Source organism: Polyodon spathula, unplaced genomic scaffold (genome assembly GCF_017654505.1).
Source record: "Polyodon spathula isolate WHYD16114869_AA unplaced genomic scaffold, ASM1765450v1 scaffolds_1422, whole genome shotgun sequence".
In the NCBI taxonomy this organism is placed as follows: Eukaryota; Metazoa; Chordata; class Actinopteri; order Acipenseriformes; family Polyodontidae; genus Polyodon; species Polyodon spathula.
In genome coordinates, this window is record NW_024472902.1 from 700,796 (window position 1) to 718,418 (window position 17,623).

The window sequence follows — 17,623 nt, forward strand, 5'->3', positions numbered from 1 at the left end:
TCCAGACATAGTGCTGATTAACATCTGTGAACCAGCATTGGTGTAACATTAATTGTACTTAGTGAGCTTTTCCTTGGGTGAAATGTTCCACTATTAAATATCTTGGAGGTGGGTGCAAGCATTGGCTGCAGTATGGGAGTTTATTGTTTGAAATCATTGAGTATACACCATCCCCTCCTTTTAATATAGCAATACCTTCAACACAACTGAAATATCCTTTGACAAGTTTCAAGATGTTGCTAGGGTTTGCATTGTGGAATCACATTTGTAGAAAAGATTAAGGCTTGGAGCAGGTAAAACACTTGAGCATAGTTTTGTGAAACCATTTATTTTGCAAAAAAAAAAGTCAAATTGGGGGGAAAAAAAGGTCTTCGACCTCTACCCCAACAGGATGTTACATATAAAAACAGAACACAAATAGCATTTTGGTGCCAGTCTGTACACTCTACTCAAAGTCCACAGTGCCTGTTTTATCCAGACACCTTCTTCTGTAATGGAAGCCAAACAGATCCCATATGAAACAAGCCTGTTGCTGTTTAATATGCAAAAACAAATCACCTCCCTCCTCTCATCTTTAATCAGCAACACAATCATACATCCCCCACATTTCAACACTGTTAACTACACTGCATTTATTATTTAGATTTGCCCCAGCAGCAGTTGTTCCCTTGTCTTAATCTTTAAGACAGCTTTAGAGTGAAGTTTTGTGAGTGCTCTATCTGCTGGTCATTGCTGCTGCACAGACCTTCAATGACAGTAAGACAGCCACAAGCCAGTATGTGTACACATTTAGTTTTATTGTAACAAAGCAACTTGCACACTTTAACATTTAAAACTGAGCAGTTCTTTCCAGTAGGGGAGGAAAAAAAAAAAAGTTGAATGTAGATTCCATTTAAGATTCTACAGGGAACGCTGCTTTTTGTTTTAAATACTCCATGGAGGTGTCAGGGCTCAAAATCACAAGAGAGGAATGGGTTTCTTTTTTTTTGTTTTGTTTTATTTAAAAATGTCATCTCAAACTTTGTGGATGTCTGTAAAACATTACAATGCATCAAATCAACAAACCCCCTAAAGTCAGTGATGTTGTGTCAAAACACCCACCTGTACCCACCCAAACCAAGAGTCTACAATAACCCTGTCCTAGCCTATTGACTCCAACATTATGCTTTATTACAAGAAGAAACAGGAACAAGCTGGTACTTCCTAACTGTCCATATAATCACATGGGGAAAACAGAGTGCCTTCTCTAGGGGCTAGAAAGGATTGAAAAAAAAAAAGACTCTAGAACTAGGTAAATCACTGCACAATGGATTTTAACTTTTCAGCTCTCAACAGAAGAAAAAAATATATAAATTGCTTTTTTTTTTTAAAGCTACAGAAGATGGCGTGCCAATTCTATTAAGGGTTTGTTTTCCTAATGAAGAAAGAGGGAGCTGGGAATGGTACGTGGAAGTTCATGTAAAGAGATTGCCACTGTAGGCTTCCAAGGCAAGTCTTTCCTGGTAATAATGTGAAAGGATGATGCAGACAAAAAGGAGAGATCAAGGAGACCGAGCACAAAAAAATTTATAAAAAAAAAAAAAAAAAAAAGACAGCAACTTGCTCCCAGAGAGTGGAGGATCATTATAAGGGGAGAAGGGGAGGGAAGGGGGGTGGAATAGGTCTTCAGGTCTAGTCATCTTCTCCATCATCATCCTGGGGAAAGAACAAAACACTGAGATTATATTGCACATACAATGTTATATTTACTGCTAGACCGGTGAAGTTATCAAACTGAATTGAGTGCATCACCTTTTGGACACATAAACCTTTACTCCAACAATGAAGTTACCAGCAAAAAATGGGTAACACACTAGATCAGTTTTTAACCGAGCAAAAGCTGTAATACACAGCCATGTATAAAACAGAGATCTGCAGCTTTTACAAAGCACACGTTAGCGAACCCAGTCTTAAGAGTGACAATGCCACACGGAGGCCAATCTGTCTGGCGACATCACAGATTGATATTATGACGACTAATAATATCCACTGGCTGGCACGCACTTTGGTTCTTTTCAATTCTTACCTCTCCTTCCTCCCCATCATCATCCTCCTCATCTTCCTCCCCGTCATCCTCATCTCCTTCCTCGTCAATATCCTCCAAACCTTCTTCCTCTTCGTCGTCATCATCGTCATCCTCACCATCTCCCTCCTCATCATCCATGTCAGGGACCTGCAGGCAAATTGACTCGCATGAATACACCTTACTAGGGGGCATTGGATTAAGTTTAATTTCTTAAACGTAAGCCTATTGGAAACCTTGGGTGGCCAAATCAGAAGAGGCATCATAAGAACGAGCCCTTGAATACAGCACTGTTTCCTATGAGTTACTACATTTATGCATAAGACTTTACAATGAGTGTGTGAAAGACACTAACAAATCAAAACTGCCTTACTCTTCGCACACAACAGTTAAACATGAAACAAAACTAACATCAAGCCCTAAACTTCTGATTAAAAGTAGAATGATCAGGGAGTATGTAATACATTCTTAAACTGATTTGGGGCACCCAGGTTCCAAACTCTGTAGCTACATCTGAATGCAAAATTACCTGACAGATTTTAGGACAGCAAAAACAAGCCAAGTCTAAATCATTGTCAACACATCTCTGGCTTCAGTGGGGGCGTCACATAACCCAAGCTCTCATGCCATAGCAAACTGCCTGTGGCATTAGCTTCTAGGAATGATTAACTTACCAAATAGTACTGTAATGGGTTAGGCCAGATGTCATCCTTTATGACCTCTCCAAGCTCATCTGCCCCTGCATCAGAGTGGTCTGTGAACCAGGTGAAAAAGCTCTCTGGTTCTTCATGTTGCCTCTTCCTGCCTGCCTTGTTTTGTGTCTGGCTAGAGCGCTTTGTGAGGTCCTAAGGGACAGAAAAATGCCGTTAATTCAATTTACATCCACACACTGGTTTAAAAATTTAATACAAATACTCAGAAGGACATCAAATATGGACACGCGGATATAAAGAGGACACAATCAATGCAAAGTTATACTGCTGTGTCCTGTATTATGATAACAGAAGGTGTGCTAAAAAAAGTGAACATAAAAGGTTACTAAAATCAGATGTACTGCCCTCCATACAAAATGAACTACTGTTGTACATCTGGGCATCTCTATGCGTCTGGACGGATTGTCATTCGCACAGTGGTTAGGCTAGCAACAGGTGCCCTATGAGCATGGCAATGGAATCCCACAAATACTCAGATACTGAATCATGACCAGATAGCATAACCCTATGTGCAACTGTTTTATAAAGACTAGACTGCACTTTCACATCCAAAAATGTTTTGCTAGCAGGTTTTAGAAATGTCATAACGCCCTTACAAACCAGCAAGTAACTATCAAAAAGACTAGACCAAGTACAAATGTTAAGTCCTTGCAGCTCTTTCCAAATAATGTGGAGCAAACCATTTCCATAACATGCAAATCTATTCTATTAATACAAACATTAATTCCAAACCTTAGCAAGATCTGACTGCTTTGCAGTTTGAGTGTTTTACATGCCTTGATTTTAACCTTCCCGTTCATTATGATAAATAGTTGCATACATTTACACTATTGCAGATACAGGTGTCATTTCCAGAGCAAAAAAATCAACCCTATAAGCACACACAAAGTATGCTGAAACACACAGATAGATCAAGGATACCGTACCTTTCCTGCTTTCCATTTGATCTCTGTTGATTTTGAAGACGGGTCTCCACTCTCATTCAGATGAAATTCTTTGGACAGAATTTTGTTTTCGAAGTAGGGGTTTTCATCAAAATACTAGAGAAATAAAAATAATTCAGATAAGGTTAAGCGATCCTCATAACACAACGCTTGAGAACAAAAATAAAAACCCACTTACAAAATCTATTCTGTATCCCGATTTGATGTCTTCAAATTCTGTCACTTCGACTCTGGTCAGGTAATGAAGCGCTTCCTCATCCTCTTCCCCAAGAAGAGCAGATACTACAAGCACAAGCACAATATTACTTCCAGGATCATTCGGCTCATTTTGCAGCAGGGGGAAACCGAGGTATATGAAAACACATTGACGATAATGGCTTGTACAATCGTGCATTGAGCATAGATACAATTAGGTTTGTTACTTTTCCCCAGTTTGAATCATTGACTATACAATAAACTTATTTAATGTGTACCGTGGTATGCCATCACACATTAGATCCAGTTTGTATTTTAATTCATTAAAAAAAAAAAACATGTTTAAGTGAAGCAGTGTGTGCAGGAAACATGGAGAGGAAGCTCACCTTGTGGATGGTTGACAAACGTCGTGACCCAAAAGTTAGGGATTTTAGCGATCAATTCTGACCTCTTCTGGAAGAACGGCTGGCGAAGTTTGTTGTATTTCTGTTCTACTTTTAAGATTTCCTCACTGGCCTGTTCATTCAATCTAAAACACAGATTATGAACTTAATTAATATAAACGGTACTTTCATTTAATAACTGTTCTCAGCAGCATCTATCTGTGGTTCTAGTTTTACTTAGGAAAAAATGTCATATTTCTAGTACACATGCACGATTTACATAAGTGCAGATTTTATTCAGGTTTGTCAAAGTTTACCAAACTCACTTAATAAAATTCCTTATCCATCACACAACATGCATTAAAAACAGTGCAGTGTGCTTATTGACTAACTGTGCTTTACCTGTCAATTTCATTTTGTACTTCATCAATATGTTCAATTGCTTCTTGTTGCTCTTTTTCTGCAAGGAGAAACAAACATCAATCACTTGTTAGGGGTCAACACGCCACGTAAAATCAACTGGGAGGACCGTGCTTTTAAATGCTAAGTGCAGCAAAGAATTTAAAATATGGAAACCAACAAACCCTATAGTTTTACATAAACACCAATTAAAATATATTTTCTAAGTAATAAATTTCCTTGGCGAAACTTCTATATCGACAGTCTCCGATACTGTACTAGTCGGAACCAGTGCCAGGTTACAAATACAAAGCTTGCCCGATGAGGCAGGGCAGTAACACTAGAGAGATGTGTAAAAAGAAAAGCATACCTTCAGTACACAACAGACCTGATCAGATTGCACAGTGCTGCCAAAACCTATTCAGGGGACATTTAAACCATTCGCGGGTAGGGTCCTGGCAATAGCACATTTCGGGATTTAAATAGGCAAACCCACGTGGTGGTGGGGTTTAAAAAAAAGGCACCGGGAGCCCTGCGAGTTTGCAAACACACCGAATAAGTCAGTGTGTATACCTTGACAGTCCTTAACCCTAAACTTATACATATTAAATCACTTTTTTAAAATACTGTAAACTTTTTTTTAAGCAGGCATGTCCCGATATTTAACACATTTAACTAACTTCGTGTTTGGCGCGTTTGGGAATGTGTTAAACGCGAGCCCACGGTATTGCTACAGCACAACTAATATTACATGTTTACCACCCCCCGCGGCCTTGAAAAAAAAAAAACACGGGCTTAACACAAAGTGCGCTAGGAATTTGCAAAGTATATTTAATTTACAAAATAGAATAACCCTCCAATCTTTGGTAAAGGGTTTTGTAGCCAGCCCTTTGTGCCCCCCCCTCCCCCGCAGCTGAATGAAGAGCGAGCGGCGCTGCGGCTTCCTGCTGGCCGCGTGGTTTGAATGAGAGGCCTCGCTCTTCCCGTTCCCTCTCTGCAGCTGCGGGACAGGGGCGCTGGGATCCACCAAACAAACACGCACACGGGCCGGCGCGGGTTCAACCTCGCAAGCCGCTAGCTACCAAAAAAAAATAAAAAATCCTGTAACACAACTGCATCATGGCGGAGCTGGAAAACAACAATAAGATGCACTTAGGCCGCAGAGCAGCTCATTCCGCAACAAACACGCAGCAGCCGCCGCGGGAAATTACCGCCTTATCCTAACAACTGGGAGTTAAAATGCGTTTTTAAGCGGCCACGCTGTTCAGTAACGCCGAGTTTCCACATCTATTCCAAGCGTGTGTTAAACACACAATGAAGCTATGAAGGGAAACATGGCCTCCCTCGCCGGTCTCTCTCTCCCACTCGCCCCCTTCTCCTTCAACGCGCCCAGCGAGACCAGCCGCGCTTACTGCCGTGTGTTACCCGCATCAAGAGAGGTTTCCCGCAATAAAACACCCGTTTCACCGGCGGAACAAACCCCCCCTGAACGAAACTGAAGAACCCTCGCCGTGTTAACAAAAAATGGCGGTGGTGTGGACGCCGCCATTCCTCACCTGAGGTTTCGTCCGCTCCGTCATGGTTCGAGTTCAGCTCCTTTTTACTGACTTTTGCCGCCGACGCCGACATGTCTTCGCTGGGTGTTGAACGAGCCGCTTGTGAGAATGGGTTTGGTTTCTGGGTCTCCTCGGCCACGGGGGTGGGAAGCTCGCTGTTGTTTTTGTTTGTTTTTTTTTTAATTGTTTTCTGGGTCTTTGTGGGAATCCGCGGTGAAAGCGTGTCTCGCGCTCCTCCACACTATCAGAGCGAGAGAGAGAGACTCGACACACTCCGGCGCTCGAGCTCGCGCGCGCCCAACGGCACTCCGAGAGAGGACTCCGCCTGCTCGCGCCCGGGCTGGCGTCCGATTGGACAAACCGCCCCCGAGGAGGCGGGCGGAGGGAGCGCGTTCTTGCCCTCGGGTCCCCGCGGGCGCGCTCGCCGCGTTTTCGTGCGCTCGGATTGGCCGGCGTCCCGAAGAGAAGGCGGTCGCGCGTCCCTTTGCTCGGACTGGCTCTCTCCTCCCCGGTTTGAATGTCACGGCAGCGACGCCGCCTTCAGCCGGGAGAGGCGTTTTAATCGTCGGGGTTGTTGTTGTCGTTGTTTTATTTCGAAGACCGTTACGCTTTACCATACGGTTTTAAAATTACACAGCCCGCAAGTTACCTCAAAAAAGATTTAGCCCGCCCCCCGCCCCCGAAATTAAAATTCATTTTACAAAATGGCACACATTTTAAACGCGATTCGTCACGGCTGCTTCGGCAAACAATAACACATAAAACAAATCACATCACCTCCCGCCAGGTTCACCCTAAACACGTTATGCGCATCGTGACACTCAGAAAATAAACAACGCGCGTTAATAATTCCAGTAAAGAATGATAAATATTACAATTCTAGTGTCAACGACGAAGTCAGAAGGGTCCAGTGCAATCTCTCTGAGGATGCGTGCAGCTGCATAGCCTGGATCTGAACCCCTCAGAGCCCGCTTGCATCGCACCCAGGTCTGCAATGCAAGGTTCAGCCCCTGGTCCGTGATGATGCGCATAACATTGCCTACTGGCGCTTATAGCTAAAAGTTGAGAGAATGGAGGTCAATCCAATGATGCGTTAACGTTGCCAGGGGAGCAGTGTGAGCGACGCAGAACGAGATACGGGGTGCAGAATATCTTTAACCCAATCGTGCATGAAATATTTTTAAAAACAGCTGAAAAAAGTAGTTTTGGACACATTATATATATTTCATTGAATATATATGACTAGATTCAGTAAAAAGAAATGTAAAATATGTAAAATAATTGTACTATAACCGTGTATGAGTGCTTTCGCATTGTGACTGGGAAATAGCGCCATCTTCGCGGTCCCCAGGGTATTGCAGTGTATATATATCTTTGTTTTATTCAGAACATTTATAAGTTTTAAGAAGTTTATGCTCCCCACAAAATCTAGATGTATGCACTTATATATAAAAATACAAAGTATATTATTATTATTTTTATCTCACCCGACTGCCTCAGAAACCGTCCCCGCCCACATCAGGGAAATGTGCTGATTGATTGCAGCTCAAGCCAATCTAATTACGGGAAGGGTGGCGACGCAAGACATTCAAACTTCCAGGAAAAGTTCTGCCTTTTTTCCCGAGTTTCAGAAAGGGTGGGGGCTGGAAATCCGCTTAACAGTGACACGAAATATTAACTACATTAGAAGCAGTTTACTATATATCTGTATCTATATGTTTAACACAGAGAGCAGTTAGGGAATGTAGTTTGAGTTTGAGTATAGCTGAACACAATGGCGAGGGATACACTGCAGGTAATTATAAACTAAAATTGTGTGAGAAGATCGGTCTCAAACGATCTCGAGTTTTGCCCAGTAACTGTCTTTGCAGATGAACTGCCATTGATTTCATGTATATGAAGACAGATCTAGATTTCGAGTCGGTGAATTCGACAGCCTCACTCGGTTTCCAGTGAAAATGACCGAGGACTGACGGTGGCCATTTGTTCTGTCTTTGATCATGTCGTATCACACGATTTGTCACCTGATCGTAATCAAATTAAATGAATTGAATCTTGTCTGGATTTGAAAGCATAAACATTGATATTCTTGTTTTGCGAGTACTGTTATAACTACTAATACTGCTGTCGCTAGAACTTGTGTGATTTTGTGGCTAATGCTATGCCCCCTTTTTAAAAATTATTTACTTTATAGAATTGTGTCGCTTTGCAATCTCTAATGTTTGCTTTTTTTTTTTTTTTTAACACTAAAAATCTATTCAGCAGGAGCAGTAACTGAGTTTCCCAATGTTTGTCACAAAATCCTGTTTTGAAACCCAGCAGGTGTTAGCACAGCATGTCACCCGTTTTAATGAAAGTGTTGTATCACATTTTCCCTGGGTTGTGCGCAGGCTCTAGAAGCTGGAACTGGAACACGTCTGAGCTGCCCAAATACAGCAGCCTTATCCAGAGGCGTATTTGTGCTCCAAAACTTCCCAACGTTTCGGTTTGTTCAACGCCCCTTCAAGGGAAAGTGTGTTTGAAAACAAGCAGTGGAGGTACTTGTAGGCTTTTGATGCCACAGTAACCTCACTCGTTTCTATTGAAATCCATGACTGTGCTTGTGATGTCATTAACTGCATAGTTAATGATGTAATGATCTACCATGCCTTTTTTTTTTTGAACCCTTCACGTGTCTGTGTGTGTTTTTGTCTTCCTGCCCTTTAGAGCAGCTGCCTGCTGAGCCTGTCGGAGGGCAACATCCTGGACCCGGCATTCCAGCAGCGACTGGAGGACGCGCAGGAGCAGATCCGGAGGCAGATCCAGAAGGAGCTGAAGATCAAGGAGGGGGCGGAAAACATGCGCAAGGCGGTGAGCGACAAGAAGAACCTGGCCCACGTGGAGGGGGTGCTCAGGGCCTCCAACCGCAAGCTGGAGCAGCTGCACTGGGAGATGCAGGATCTGAACGCCCGGGCCTTCGCCAGGGAGAAGGAGAACAGCAGGCCAGCAGGTCTGTACCGGAGGAGAGGCTAGCCAATCGCAAAGCGGCTCCCGGTTTTAGTCTTTAGAAGTGGCATCTAATTGCACCTGTCATTCCAGGGCGGCTGTGATCTGCAGTGCGTCTCACTTCCAGCCAGGAACTTGTCATGGTTTCTCATGTCTTGTTTTGTCTGCTAGATGACGCCGTGTCCCCTGACCCCTGCCTCTGGGAGCAAAGCACCAGCCCTCTGGACAGCCGCATCTCCGTCCTGAAGAAGCAGCTGAAAATCGAGATGAAGGTCAAGCAGGGAGCCGAGAACATGATTCAGATGTACTCCAACGGCGCTTCCAAGGTAGAGAACCCATTCCTGCAGCGGGCTTCGCTTCACCCAGGGTGGCCCACAGAGCGGGCTCTTCGGCCACGCGTGGTTCATTGTGTTCGCAATGATGTAAACGCGAAAGCATGTTTAATGCGCACGGAAATACAGATGGGCTGTAGCAGCCTTTTTTGAGTCATCTTTTACTCTTCGCTCTGATCAAGAATCAGAACGTGTTTTTTTTTTTTTTGGTTGAAACAGAAATAGCGTAGCATGTAATCCCAAGCAGAAACAGCAATGGAAGATCCTACAGAAACACACACGGGCTGTTGAACAGCAAAGAGATCTGTTTTACACCACTGTTAGAGTTGCGTTCTAAAAAGCCATTTGCAAATCCTTGATACTCTCTGTACCTTTGTCTGTGCCTCCCAGTGTGTGTGTGTGTGTGTGTGTGTGTGTGTGTGTGTGTGTGTGTGTGTGTGTGCATGTGTGCATTTGACAGCAGAGCATTGCAATTCCCAGTGTGTGGCGCAGTCTGGGCAGCAGTGCTCAGGGAAGCAGTACTGCACTGTCGGTGGAGAGGCACACCAGGCTACTAGAACACAGGCTGCAAACAGGAGACGGGGGAGGAAGATCCTGGCCCATCAGCAAGATGTGATGGCATTGCAGAGCAGAGTGAGAGAGGCTGCACGAGGAGTACCTGCATCAAGCACAGATGCTTTGAAGAGGCGGCCGTACCGCAGGATTATTTTAAGGAGCAGGATTGCCTTAGTCACAGCAGCAGCCAAACTGACACGGTGCTAGCAGTGCTGTTTCTTATTCTGTGGTGTTAATAATCTGCTTTTTTCAAATTTTTTTGCTTGTTGGCTCTGTCTCAAATGCTTATGCAGTGAAACTGATGCAAGGTATTAGAATAGATTGATCATTCTGCTTGGCAAATAAATATAGATGCCTGCCTGTTGCTTATATTACCTGATGTTTAGTATTTTATAGATTTTATCAAGTGATTTGTGTCCCTAACACGTCACGCAGCTGTTACTTTGTGATTGAAAGCTGACAGCGGCATTGTGTAACGCGGGTGTGCTTGTTCTGCAGTTAGCAAGACAGCACGTGCGTTATTCACTCCTAGGAGAAAACGCCAGCCTGCAGGAGTGAGATTGAAAGCTCAGGTGTAACAGTCTCCAGAGCCTCTATAAAAGCCGGGGCCCGATGGGTCAAACCCGTTGTGGTTTAAGGATCTTTCCGGTTTCGTTTTTGCTTCATTGGGCTTCAGGAGCGGAAGATGCTGTCGACGGCGCAGCAGATGCTTCAGGATAGCAGGACGAAGATGGAGCTGATCCGCATGCAGATCATCAAGCTGGGCCAGTCTGCCGGGGGCGCCAAGCAGAGCTCAGAGCCAGGCGTGGATGGAGGCGGTGTGTGCATTTTATATACGGTACACTCCAGCGACTGTTACAGTACATGCTTCTTTAAAACAAGTCCTGAACACCCCCCCACCCACCCCCACCCTCCCAGTTCACAAAACTAGTGCTTAATTTAAAATACCTTTCTGTTTAATTCAGATCCAATAACCTCCCCTCTCTCTTGCAGCCCGGCCTGCAGCCGCGGGCAGTGCACTGGAGCTGCGGGTGGAGGAGCTACGGCACCACCTCCAGATCGAGGCGGCCGTGGCAGAGGGAGCCAAGAATGTGGTGAAGCTGCTGGGGGGCAGGAGAGGGCAGGACCGGCGGGCGCTGGCTGAGGTGAGGGCTAGGGAACCGCTGTTTAAAACACAACTAGCACAGCTTGAAACCAGTCCTGGCTTCCACAAGCACCCTTGGTGAGGTATCTTATTTAATAACTTTGATGTTAAAAAAACCAAAAAAAACAATTGCTTCTTCTCTTATAGCTGCATTGTCAAGTTGTGCCACTGAACCTTTCTCACTCGGGCATGATTTACTCGTGCTGTGATGAGAGGAGCGGTCAGTCTGAATTGTTCAAACTCCTAGCAGCTAATCATTTCAGTGATATACCTCAGCTAGGCTTCTTAGCAGAGCAGAGCTGGTGTGAGTTCCAAGCTCTGCAGCCAGTCTAGAAGACCAGTTCTATTTCTGTGCGCTCTATCCTTCTGTTTCCCTCGCTCTCCCAGGCCCAGGCTCGGTTGCAGGAGTCCTCTCAGAAGATGGATCTGTTGCGGCTGTCTCTGGAGCGCAGGCTGAGCGAGCTGCCCCAGGACCACTCCAAACGGGACCTCATCAAGACAGAGCTCACCCTGGGCAGCTCCCCCTCCCCAGGCGTCCCACGCAGCCGCCTCCAGTCCTGCTCCTCCTTCCTCAAACCTGCTTCTCTCACAGGTACTGCTGACACAAAGCTGAGGGGTCTGGGGGAGCTCAGACCCTGCTTTAACACTTGCACTGTGTAGTGTAAGCCAGTCCACAACTGGTGTTAATCGTGGTCTATGAAACCCGCCCTCCATGCCTTTTAACAGTTAAGCCGAAAGTTAATGCTTATTTTTTCTTTTTTTTTTTTTAAGGCAGATTGGAGGTCCGGCTTATGGGTTGCCAGGACCTGTTGGAGTCTGTGCCAGGCCGTTGCCGGGTAACCAGCCTTTCTTTGCCATCCGGCAGCCCCGGTGATGCCAAGTCTTCTCTGAAGGCTCGGATCGGGCGCAGCGGCAGTGGCCGTCACCTCAAGACGGACGAGCTGAGCAGTGCGTATGGAGACGGTGCAATGCATTTCACAGTTTTATGCAGTGCGTATGGAGACGGTGCAATGCATTTCACAGTTTTATGCAGTGCGTATGGAGACGGTGCAATGCATTTCACAGTTTTATGCAGTGCGTATGGAGACGGTGCAATGCATTTCACAGTTTTATGCAGTGCGTATGGAGACGGTGCAATGCATTTCACAGTTTTATGCAGTGCGTATGGAGACGGTGCAATGCATTTCACAGTTTTATGCAGTGCGTATGGAGACGGTGCAATGCATTTCACAGTTTTATGCAGTGCGTATGGAGACGGTGCAATGCATTTCACAGTTTTATGAACAGTTTCAGCGACGTGTGCTTCGCCTGACTCTCTCGCTTGGTGGGAGAGAACGCTAACTCTCTTTGTTCCCTAATACAGTGGAGATCAGCGCTGTGCTCAAACTTGATAACAAAACAGTGGGATGCACGCAGTGGAAGTCAGTCAGTAACCAGGCGTGGGACCAGAGCTTCTCCATTGAGCTGGATAGGGTAGGCCACGATCGTTTTGCAATAGCAACGTTATTCCGAACCCCTGCAGGTGCACAGGGAATTGAGCTGAAAAAAAAAAGAATGTATTTAATTTTAGTCGGTAGTTTTCTGCCTGATGTGCGGTGTACAGGTGGAGGTTGTGGTGACTGAACCGTCTCCCCTTCACAGTCTCGGGAGCTGGAGATCGGGGTGTACTGGCGGGACTGGAGGGAGCTGTGCGCCGTCAGCTTCCTGCGGCTGGAGGATTTCCTGGATAATGAGCGGCACGGCATGTGCCTCTACCTGGAGCCGCAGGGGATGCTGTTCACAGAGGTAATCGGCAGACTCTTCACAGCCCACAGCAGCAGGACCGCTTTCAAAACACCTTGCAGATACAGAGTTGATAACAAATGTTTCCTTTTTACTCAGGTGACGTTTATCAACCCTGTCATCGCACGGAACCCGAGACTGCAGAGGCAGAAACGCATTTTCCCCAAAGAGAAAGGCAAGCGTTTTCTTGATTTGTTGTGTTTTTCAGTAGTTACCCTGGTTGTTTGAGGATTGCGATTCTGTGTATTAAGTTAGCAACGCTTTATGGATGCACCAGATATGCCATTTTCAAAGTGTCTCAAACGCACGATGGCGATTCGTTTTGAATTGTATTCCATCCTTCTTTTGCCCCCTCCCAGGGAAGGACTTCCTCCGTGCAGCTCAGATGAACATCGACATCGCTACCTGGGGGCGGCTCATGAGGAGCGTGCTGCCCCCCTGCAGCGCCATGACAACGCTGAGCCCGCCCCTGCACGGCTCCTCCCCCCCGCAGCTCATATCACTGCCGGCAGCCCAGAGCCAGCACTCCACTCCGGTACCTGGGTAAGGACCTCGCAGCGGCACACAGCCACACTGGTTAAAAAAATTAATTAATTAATTAACAGGTTCCACTTCGTCCTCCAGGGACGCCCCTGCGGTCAAACTGACATTCAGCGAGGATCGTCCCCCCAAACCACCACGCCTTCACCTTGAGCCGCCCCCCACAGAAGCTTCCCTCTCCCCGGTACAGTACTGCGCGCACAGTCGATTGAAATGGAGCACACAGAAGCTTTTAGCCACATGTTAAACATCAGACACTCGTAAAATGACATCAGCAGTGCACCCTGCTGTCTTTCAAGTCCCAGAATTCCAGACACCTTTTTTATTTTGTCTAGAAAGACAGTGATGTGTTAATCCAGTTTAATATTGCTCCAGCATCCCTCTAAAACAGAGACGTGAAAAGGTTTTTCGAACCCGTATTTACTGTTTTTCAGGGTGCAAAGAGAAGCCACACACTGGAGAAAAGCAGCAATGACATCAGCACCAGAGCACTGCGACCCCGCCCTCCCACTCCGAAGTAAAAGTCACCTGTTACATTTTCAATTTCAAATACGTTGTGTGTGTTTAGTAATTTGCATGCTTTCAAACATGACCGCTGTGTTTCTGTTGTGATTTTCTGCTCAGGAAAGAAGGTATGCAGATAGAAGATTTCCACTGTGTCTCTGTGCTCGGAAGAGGGCATTTCGGAAAGGTGAGCAGATCTTTGGGGTTGATGTTGCTGTCTCTCCTGCGCCCAGGTGCTTTCCCAGTCAAGTTCGCGAGAGCGCTCCATACAGAAAGTGGAGCAGTCCACCTTTTGTGGAACGGGACTAGAGTTTGGCGCAGGTTGCAAACATTTTAAATGGGGGAGAGTAATACTAATACTCCTGTTAAAAGACCACCTCTCTTTTTTTAATGTATTCTTGCAAATAAGTGTGTCATTTCTTGCTGAATTTGTCCTGGCTGTGCTGCAGGTGCTGCTCGCAGAGTACATACAAACAGGGAAGCTGTATGCCATTAAAGCCTTGAAGAAAGGAGACATCGTGACCAGAGACGAAGTAGACAGGTTGGTACAAACAAACCAAAAAAAAATAAAAAAATCAGTTTCAGTCTCTTCGGCAAATTCCTGATCCCTTAATAACTCCTCGCGGTGTCTGTGTGGCGGCTCAGCTTGATGATCGAGAAGCGGATTTTGCAGACTGCCAACTCCTCTCGCCACCCTTTCCTGGTGAACCTGTTTGCCTCCTTCCAGACCCCCGATCACGTCTGCTTCGTCATGGAGTACTCGCCCGGGGGGGACCTGATGATGCACATCCACGCCAACGTGTTCTCCGAGACACAGGCACGGTAAGAAGCGCGCCAGGGATGCCCGGGAGGCGCCTCTATGGGGTCCTTTTCGGGCAAGGCTGGAAAAGGCTGAAGCTGGCATTCTAAAGGGCAGAGTGTTTGACTGAATGCCCTGTTTTTGTGGATCTCTTGCTCATGCTGGCTCTCTTCTAGGTTCTACGCTGCGTGTGTGGTGTTGGGTTTGCAGTTCCTGCACACAAACAAGATTGTTTACAGGTAGGTAGTCGGACGCAAACATTTTGGTCTCTGAATCTGGGAGCAGAATACAAAACATTTGCTTGTTTGTCTGCCAGAGATCTGAAACTGGATAACCTGCTGATGGATGTGGATGGCTTTGTGAAAATTGCAGATTTTGGGCTGTGTAAAGAAGGTGGGTTCATCTAATAAATGAATAAAGTAAATAATAGAGCTACAGATCTTCTTATACAGTGTAGTGTATATTTTATAGGGGCTTGTTATTATAAGCCAAGTGTAAAAACCTAATAGGATTGAGATTCCCGTTTGAGATTCCTGTTTTTCCGGCCCCTCTAGGAATGGGCCATGGGGACCGGACGAGCACGTTCTGTGGCACCCCGGAGTTCCTGGCTCCAGAAGTGCTGACAGACAACACCTACACCCGTGCCGTGGACTGGTGGGGAATGGGGGTCCTCATTTACGAGATGCTGGTGGGAGAGGTGAGAGTTTATACAGGGGCACGCCCCAGCCTTGCAGTACTCTGTATAAAATAACACAACCAAATGATAGCTTTTAGTCCAGCGTAGATGTGTCTTCAGTCTTGTACAAGCAGGGGTATTGGGGGGTGTGGGGCCACAATCAAGTGGATCTGAGAGTCTGTATTGTCACAAAGTGACCGGCTCAGTCTCAGATCCATTTTAGCATCAGGGGGAAAGCTGTGAGAAGGGCAGCGAGGAGCGTCCTTGTCTACACGCAGTGCAGATGAAGGAATGAAATGAAATGCTCGTTTCTCAGTCTCCGTTCCCAGGGGATGATGAGGAGGAGGTGTTTGACAGCATTGTGAATGACGAAGTCCGTTACCCGAGATTCCTGTCCCCGGACTCCATCTCCATCATACAGAGGGTAACTCTGCTTTGTTTCCTTGTGCAGTACCTGCCTAGAATGTCTGCGTTAAGAAGCTTGCTAATGTCGAATTAATGCGCACACATGAGCCATGCTTTATTTCAGGTTTTTTTTTTACAGATTTACAACCTCATTGTTATAGAATACATTCATCTTTAGATTGTAGATACTTAAATGTAATGCAGCTCTTCAGTAAATAATTGAACCCCCCCCCCCCCAGCTGCTTCGGAAGAATCCGGAAAAGCGCCTCGGAGCAGGAGAACAAGATGCAGAGGAAGTGAAAATGCAGAAATTCTTTCGGGTAAAATCTTTTCTTTTTGCTCCCAAGTTTCGTCCTGCTCTTCGGTTTGCGTTTGGATCAGCTCACAGAGCAAGCTGGAACCCACACAGGTTTTCATTGTCGCTGAATAAAACTCGGTTAGGGTATAAGTCCAGAATTTGACCTTTCTATGTCAGTCCACAGTATGTACCATGATAAACTATAAGTGTAACATATGTTCTCTCTTGTGCCGTCCTCTCAAGCGTCTTCACATTGTAAATACAGTAGCTGCGTTTATTTCTAGTGTTCTCACATTTACTTGTTTTATTTTCCCTCAGGAGACTGACTGGGAGGCTCTCCTAGCTAAGAAAGTGAAGCCTCCCTTTGTCCCGTCGATAAAGGACCCCACCGACGTCAGCAACTTTGACGAGGAGTTCACAGCCCTGCCCCCCGTCCTGACCCCCCCTCGCCTGCCTTGCCCGCTCACTGCCGAGCAGCAGAGGCAGTTCAAGGACTTTGACTTCGTGTCGTCACACAGGGAGGTGTGAGTCAGTGGCAGGGCGTGGGGTGGAGCTGCAGTGTTGATGTACAGTTCAGGGGGTTGTTTCAGCCATGGCCTGATCGTCATTTTCGATCGCTTTAAAACAAACTGAAATATAAAAAACAAATGGAGGGGCCTGGCTGAAGCAAGAAGCGCTGGTGCACACACTGCGTGCCTCTCGTGAAACCCTCCCTCCCTTGTGAACCCAAGTGTTGCCCTGTTTTATGAAGACAGCTCTGTATTGTTACTGTTTAGTGGTAGCTTAGGCTTTGTATTTACTCTGTATCGAAGGTTTGCTTTAGCCTGTACTCTGCATAAAGGAAGACTGTTTAATGAAGTGCCTGGATTGAGCCATTTTAAAATCTGAGATGCGTGTTTATAAAATAAATTGGTAATAATGATGAATGGTCCTGGCCGATGTAGCATTAGCCCTGCTTTCTGACATGCTTAATGTGATGCCAGCATTAAAATGCAGGCTCCCTCTAGGGATGCAACTGCCGTCAGCCTTGCATACCTTTTAAAACAATGAAGCATTTAAGTTCTGAGAACTGCCAAAGCCACTGTAGCAAAATACGAGTTTGAATCCAGTGGGAAATGTCTTGAAACACTCGTTTCTTGTATGTTTAAATGTGTATCTATTATGAATGTATGTGATTTACTACTGAGGTCATCTAAGAAGCATAGCACTACCTAACATTTTTTTGGTAAGATTGTTTTATTGTGTCTTATTATATACAGTATGTCTAAAAATATATAAGGGGGGGGTAATCTTTCACACTGAAGTTGGTGTTGAAATTGTGTTTTGGAATCCAGTTATTGCATTTCTGAAT

General features: G+C 45.6%; 2 protein-coding genes across 4 annotated transcripts; one reads left to right on the plus strand and one right to left on the minus strand.

Moving 5' to 3' along the window:
- Positions 1-776: 776 nt before the first annotated feature.
- seta (SET nuclear proto-oncogene a) lies at positions 777-6,509 on the minus strand. The gene is made up of 8 exons (XM_041242757.1): positions 6,253-6,509; positions 4,700-4,757; positions 4,301-4,443; positions 3,898-4,001; positions 3,702-3,815; positions 2,737-2,907; positions 2,066-2,212; positions 777-1,695 (listed from the first exon to the last, which is right to left on the minus strand). Exons 1-8 carry the CDS (start codon positions 6,323-6,325, stop codon positions 1,672-1,674), a joined length of 834 nt encoding a protein of 277 aa, XP_041098691.1. The 5' UTR covers positions 6,326-6,509; the 3' UTR covers positions 777-1,671.
- A 152-nt stretch (positions 6,510-6,661) lies between these two features.
- pkn3 (protein kinase N3) lies at positions 6,662-17,489 on the plus strand. Of its 3 annotated transcripts, none has more exons than XM_041242751.1 (22): positions 7,812-8,047; positions 8,959-9,241; positions 9,409-9,563; positions 10,801-10,942; positions 11,118-11,269; positions 11,656-11,860; positions 12,040-12,258; positions 12,632-12,741; positions 12,910-13,053; positions 13,150-13,225; positions 13,410-13,593; positions 13,675-13,774; positions 14,025-14,107; positions 14,215-14,281; positions 14,544-14,635; positions 14,740-14,916; positions 15,070-15,132; positions 15,210-15,286; positions 15,448-15,590; positions 15,886-15,993; positions 16,214-16,294; positions 16,591-17,489. In XM_041242751.1, the coding sequence occupies exons 1-22, from the start codon at positions 8,027-8,029 to the stop codon at positions 16,798-16,800; spliced, it is 2,892 nt and encodes a 963-aa protein (XP_041098685.1). In that variant the 5' UTR covers positions 7,812-8,026; the 3' UTR covers positions 16,801-17,489. The 3 variants fall into 3 exon arrangements, with proteins under 3 accessions (XP_041098687.1, XP_041098685.1, XP_041098686.1); XM_041242752.1 differs by having other exon boundaries at positions 7,814-8,047; positions 12,040-12,216; XM_041242753.1 differs by lacking the exon at positions 16,591-17,489 and having other exon boundaries at positions 6,662-8,047; positions 15,886-16,007; positions 16,136-16,215.
- Positions 17,490-17,623: the final 134 nt, after the last annotated feature.

Coding starts and splice junctions, on each gene's coding strand:
- seta (XM_041242757.1), bottom strand. CDS start 6,325: ATGTCGGCGTCGGCGGCAAAAGTCAGTAAAAAGGAGCTGAACTCGAAC. Junction 4,444..4,699: donor GTACAAAATGAAATTGACAG/GTAAAGCACAGT, acceptor TCTGTGTTTTAG/ATTGAATGAACAGGCCAGTG. Junction 2,908..3,701: donor TCAAATGGAAAGCAGGAAAG/GTACGGTATCCT, acceptor TCTGTCCCTTAG/GACCTCACAAAGCGCTCTAG.
- pkn3 (XM_041242751.1), top strand. CDS start 8,027: ATGGCGAGGGATACACTGCAG. Junction 14,636..14,739: donor ACCAGAGACGAAGTAGACAG/GTTGGTACAAAC, acceptor GTGGCGGCTCAG/CTTGATGATCGAGAAGCGGA. Junction 16,295..16,590: donor AAATGCAGAAATTCTTTCGG/GTAAAATCTTTT, acceptor ATTTTCCCTCAG/GAGACTGACTGGGAGGCTCT.